Source organism: Heterodontus francisci, unplaced genomic scaffold (assembly GCF_036365525.1).
Source record: "Heterodontus francisci isolate sHetFra1 unplaced genomic scaffold, sHetFra1.hap1 HAP1_SCAFFOLD_1022, whole genome shotgun sequence".
In the NCBI taxonomy this organism is placed as follows: Eukaryota; Metazoa; Chordata; class Chondrichthyes; order Heterodontiformes; family Heterodontidae; genus Heterodontus; species Heterodontus francisci.
Window position 1 is genome coordinate 20,003 of NW_027140683.1, and position 5,908 is coordinate 25,910.

Consider the following 5,908-nt stretch of genomic DNA (forward strand, 5'->3'; position numbering starts at 1 on the left):
ATCATCACACTCTCACCCCCTAATCATCACACTCTCACCCCCTAATCATCACACTCTCACCCCCTAATCATCACACTCTCACCCCCTAATCATCACACTCTCACCCCCTAATCATCACACTCTCACCCCCTAATCATCACACACACACCCCCTAATCATCACACACACCCCCTAATCATCACACACACACCCCCTAATCATCACACTCTCACCCCCTAATCATCACACACACACCCCCTAATCATCACACTCTCACCCCCTAATCATCACACTCTCACACCCTAATCATCACACTCTCACCCCCTAATCATCACACTCTCACCCCCTAATCATCACACTCTCACCCCCTAATCATCACACACACACCCCCTAATCATCACACACACCCCCTAATCATCACACACACACCCCCTAATCATCACACTCTCACCCCCTAATCATCACACACACACCCCCTAATCATCACACTCTCACCCCCTAATCATCACACTCTCACCCCCTAATCATCACACACACACCCTAATCATCACACTCTCACCCCCTAATCATCACACTCTCACCCCCTAATCATCACACACACACCCTAATCATCACACACACCCCCTAAATCATCACACACACACCCCCTAATCATCACACACACACCCCCTAATCATCACACACACACCCCCTAATCATCACACTCTCACCCCCTAATCATCACACACACACCCCCTAATCATCACACTCTCACCCCCTAATCATCACACACACACCCTAATCATCACACACACACCCTAATCATCACACACACACCCCCTAATCATCACACACACACCCCCTAATCATCACACTCTCACCCCCTAATCATCACACACACACCCCCTAATCATCACACACACACCCCCTAATCATCACACACACACCCCCTAATCATCACACACACACCCCCTAATCATCACACACACACCCCCTAATCATCACACACACCCTAATCATCACACTCTCACCCCCTAATCATCACACACACACCCCCTAATCATCACACACACCCCCTAATCATCACACACACACCCCCTAATCATCACACTCTCACCCCCTAATCATCACACACACACCCCCTAATCATCACACTCTCACCCCCTAATCATCACACACACCCCCCTAATCATCACACACACCCCCTAATCATCACACACACACCCCCTAATCATCACACTCTCACCCCCTAATCATCACACACACACCCCCTAATCATCACACACACACCCCCTAATCATCACACACACACCCCCTAATCATCACACACACACCCCCTAATCATCACACACACACCCCCTAATCATCACACACACACCCCCTAATCATCACACACACCCCCTAATCATCACACTCTCACCCCCTAATCATCACACACACACCCCCTAATCATCACACTCTCACCCCCTAATCATCACACACACACCCCCTAATCATCACACACACACCCCCTAATCATCACACACACACCCCCTAATCATCACACACACACCCCCTAATCATCACACACACACCCCCTAATCATCACACACACACCCCCTAATCATCACACTCTCACCCCCTAATCATCACACACACACCCCCTAATCATCACACACACACCCCCTAATCATCACACACACACCCCCTAATCATCACACACACACCCCCTAATCATCACACACACACCCCCTAATCATCACACACACACCCCCTAATCATCACACACACACCCCCTAATCATCACACACACACCCTAATCATCACACACACCCCCTAATCATCACACTCTCACCCCCTAATCATCACACACACACCCCCTAATCATCACACTCTCACCCCCTAATCATCACACACACACCCCCTAATCATCACACACACACCCCCTAATCATCACACACACACCCCCTAATCATCACACTCTCACCCCCTAATCATCACACTCTCACCCCCTAATCATCACACACACACCCCCTAATCATCACACTCTCACCCCCTAATCATCACACACACACACCTTTATCAGTCTCCCTCTCCCCCCTCATTCGCTCTCCCTCCTCCCCCTCCCCTATCCCTCCTGCCTCACATCACTCCCCTCCCTCCTCCCTCGCCTTTCCCCCCTCCCTCCTCCCTCGCTTCTCCCTCTCCCTTGCTCTCCCTCGCTCTCCCTCACCTCCCTCACTCTCCCTCTCTCAGTCTGCATGACGGTCTCCACACGCTCTCCCTCTTCCCCCCCCCCTCGCTCTCCCTCTTCTCCCCCTCCCTCGCTCTCCCTGTTCCCCCTTCCCTCGCTCTCCCTCTTCCCCCTCCTCCCCTCGCTCTCCCTCTTCCCCCTCCTCCCCTCGCTCTCCCTCTTCCCCCTCCTCCCCTCGCTCTCCCTCTTCCCTCCCCTCTCTCGCTCTCCTTCTTCCCTCCCCTCTCTTGCTCTCCCTCTCCCCCCCCCCCTCCCTCCCTCCCTTGCTCTCCCTCTTCCCCCCCCTCCCTGCCTCCCTTGCTCTCCCTCTTCCCTCCTCCCTCCCTCGCTCTCCCTCTTCTCCCCCTCCCTCGCTCTCCCTCTTCCCCCCCCCTCCCTCTCCCTCTTCCCACCCTCCCTCGCTCTCCCTCTTCCCCTCCCTCCCTCGCTCTCCCTCTTCTCCCCCTCCCTCGCTCTCCCTCTTCCCTCCCCCCGCTCGCTCTCCCTCTTCCCCTCCTTCTCCCCCCCTCCCTCGCTCTCCCTCTTCCCCCCCCTTCGCTCTCCCTCTTCCCCCCCCTCGCTCTCCCTCCCTCGCTTTCCCTCTTTCCCCCTCCCTCGCGCTCTCTTCCCCCCCCTCCCTCGCTCTCCCTCTCCCCCCCCCTCACTCTCCCTCTCTTCCCCCCCCCCCCCTCGCTCTCCCTCTTCCCCCCCTTCGCTTTCCCTCTTCCCCCCCTCGCTCTCCCTCCCTCGCTTTCCCTCTTCCCCCCTCCCTCCCTCTCCCTCTCTCCCCCACCTCCCTCTCTCAGTCTGCACGACGGTCTCCACATGCCCTCTCAGAAAGGTGGGATAGGGGTTGTTGAAGGGAGGCTGGTCGGGGAATGGGGGAGTGGAAGAATGGCCTGTGTGACCCCTGTGGTTTTGTCTCCCTCCCGTCTGCAGGGCGCCTGGCGACTGGGGACTGCAGCAGGAACATTCACTTGTGGGAGCCCAGCGAAGGCGGAACCTGGACCGTCGACCAGCGGCCGTACAATGCACACACCAGCTCGGTAGAGGACATCCAGTGGTCCCCCAACGAGCCCACGGTAAGTGGTCCGGCCGGACCGGGAGCCGCCGGTGTGGCTCGCTGACCCCTGACCCTCTGTCTGGATCCCTCCGTAGGTCTTCGCCTCCTGTTCTGCCGACGCCTCCATCAGGATCTGGGACGTGCGGGCCGGCCCCGGGAAGGGCTGCATGCTGGTGACCGAGGGGGCCCACCAGGGCGACGTCAACGTCATCAGCTGGAACCGGCGGGAGCCCTTCCTGGTCTCTGGGGGCGATGACGGGCTGCTGAAGATCTGGGACCTGCGGCAGTTCCGGGTAAGAAGGATTTCAGCAACGGCGGGAAGACAGAGTGGGGGGCGGGGGGGTGGAAAAAGTTGCGGGGGGCGGGCGGGTCCCGAGAAGCGAGAAATCTTTCGGCCGTTTCCCGGCCCTCTGCGGAGAGGGAAAAGTCAGTCGGGAGGGCTGCGACAGAAGCATAAAAGTCTCAGCCGCCGTGCGGGTACGGTCAGAAAGATGGGGAGGTGGGCAGGCCACGTGAAACGGGATGTATTTTCACCGTTGTGCAGGGGAGAGGGGCACGGAAGAAGGAACAGGGAGGGCTGAATGGGCCTCCCCCTGAATTGTTGGGAGGGATTAGTGTTGATATTACATGTCGGTCAGGGAGGGAGGAGGACGACAGTGAGCCCAGCGTCACTGTGCCTGCTACTGGGGAGGGAGGGAGAGCTCGGCGATGCCATGTGCAGTCGAATAGCCGACGTTTGGAATAAGGACGATCGGGGTGGGGTTGGGTGGCTTTTTTTTCTCATCAATTTACCTCTTTCCCCCCACCCCCAACCTCAGGATGGCGAGAGCGTGGCCAAATTCAAGCAGCACTCGGGCCCCTTGACGTCCGTGGAGTGGCACCCGACGGAGAGCAGCGTGCTGGCAGCGGCGGGCGCGGACGACCAGCTCACCCAGTGGGACCTGGCGGTGGAGCGGGACCAAGAGCAGGAGGAGGAGGGCGGGCAGGACGAGGGTCTCTCCAGCCTGCCCCCACAGCTCCTGTTCATTCACCAGGGCCAACAGGACATCAAAGAGCTGCACTGGCACCCACAGTGCCCTGGCCTGCTGATCAGCACTGCCCACACAGGCTTCGATGTGTTCCGGACTATCAGTGTGTGACCTTCAAGGGGCAGGGAGGGGGGAATGTGTGTCGAGAGTCTCCTTAAAGGGGCAGGCCGCCCACAGCCGCAGGACATCAACGTTTACGCTGCTCACCAACGTGCGGGGGAGGGTGAGCTGCAGAGCAGCGATCCTCTTAAAATCCGCCCCCCCCCCACCGCACCCAGGCTCCTGAAGCCGTACCCAGTCAATTACAGCAATCCTTTTGAGCGCTGTCCCGAGTTGAAAGTTACACTGGCGGAATAAAATTTGACAATTTATTTAACATGCAAAAAAGTTTCTCTCTCTTGGCTGCATGCCGGAGTTTGTTCAACTCTGTGTCTGAGTGCTGTATCTGTCCTGAGAGTGTTTCATGGGGGACAGTGTAGAGGGGGCTTTACTCTGTATCTAACTCCGTGCTATATCTGTCCTGAGAGTGTTTGATGGGGACAGTGTAGAGGGAGCTTTACTCATTTTTTTAAGGTGACCTTTATACCCCAGGCCCCTTTTATATATTTTTTATGTCGAGGGGGCCTTTATTCCTCAGGCCCCCTTTATATACACACTTATATTTTTAAAATAACTTTATTAAAACCAGATAAATAAACAAAAAACTCAAATTAAAATGCCATTCTCGGTGTCAACAATGCACTCCCGTACCGGCGGACACCGCATGCTCCTTTTCCAGGGACACCCAGGTGCGAACGTAACCGCAGAAGAGGGGCAGGCAATCGGGGAGGACGGACCCCCCGACGGCCTGCAACCTGGACCTGTGAATTGCCACCTTGGCCAGGCCCAGGAGCAGACCGACGAGGAGATCCTCCTCCCGGCCCAAGCCCCTCCGCACCGGGTGCCCAAAGATCAGGAGCGTGGGACTGAAGTGCAGCCAGAATTTGAGGAGCAGCCCCTTCAGATACTCAAAGAGGGGCTGCAACCTCGCACACTCCGTATAAATGTGGAACACGGACTCGTCCAGGCCGCAGAAAGTACAGGCGGCCTGGGAGTCCGTGAACCTACTTAAAAGCCTATTGCACGGGACTGCTCTGTGCAGCACCCTCCACCCCAGGTCCCCGATGTAAAGGGGGAAGACTCCCGCGTAGAGAGACCTCCATCGGGGTTTCCCCTCGCCGCCAGATGACAACGCGGACCGCCAGGGCGTGTCCGGCCGGCTGACGAGGGCGAGGAAGTGGAGAGTGTGCAGGAGCAGCCCGTACAGGAAACCCCTCCGCGCCGATTGGAATGGCACGGAGGGCATTTCCGAGAGGCGGCTCGGGTTGTGTGGGACCGCCTCCCGAGGAGGGTTTCGGGGCCTGGGTCCGATGAGCAGTTCCGGCCGAGCGGGGATCAGCTCGGCCGGGATCGCTCCGCACTCCCGAGCCCCTTCGCCAACCGCAGTGAGGGGCGTCCCGGGGGTTTCGGCTACTCCTCCGCCCGCCGGACCGTCCCCGGAGTCGGCCGCCTGGACAGCCGAGGCGCTCTCCTCCACCGGCGGGGGAGCGCCCTGACTGGAGGCAACCATGTTCCAGACTCTGAATAGATCCCGGTAAAAGTCAGGCA

General features: G+C 58.0%; 1 protein-coding gene across 1 annotated transcript; it reads left to right on the top strand.

Annotated features, from left to right (window-relative positions):
• Positions 1 to 3,048: 3,048 nt before the first annotated feature.
• LOC137360492 (glutamate-rich WD repeat-containing protein 1-like) lies at positions 3,049 to 4,637 on the top strand. Its single transcript, XM_068025906.1, has 3 exons — positions 3,049 to 3,252; positions 3,329 to 3,526; positions 4,052 to 4,637. The coding sequence occupies exons 1-3, from the start codon at positions 3,049 to 3,051 to the stop codon at positions 4,370 to 4,372; spliced, it is 723 nt and encodes a 240-aa protein (XP_067882007.1). The 3' UTR covers positions 4,373 to 4,637.
• The last annotated feature ends 1,271 nt before the right edge of the window (positions 4,638 to 5,908 follow it).

Excerpts from the sequence above, each read along its gene's own strand:
- LOC137360492 (XM_068025906.1), top strand. The coding sequence starts at position 3,049 with ATGGGGGAGTGGAAGAATGGCCTGTGTGACCCCTGTGGTTTTGTCTCC. Across the intron at positions 3,253-3,328 it reads GGTCCCCCAACGAGCCCACG|GTCTTCGCCTCCTGTTCTGC; the intron begins GTAAGTGGTCCG and ends ATCCCTCCGTAG. Across the intron at positions 3,527-4,051 it reads GGGACCTGCGGCAGTTCCGG|GATGGCGAGAGCGTGGCCAA; the intron begins GTAAGAAGGATT and ends CCCCAACCTCAG.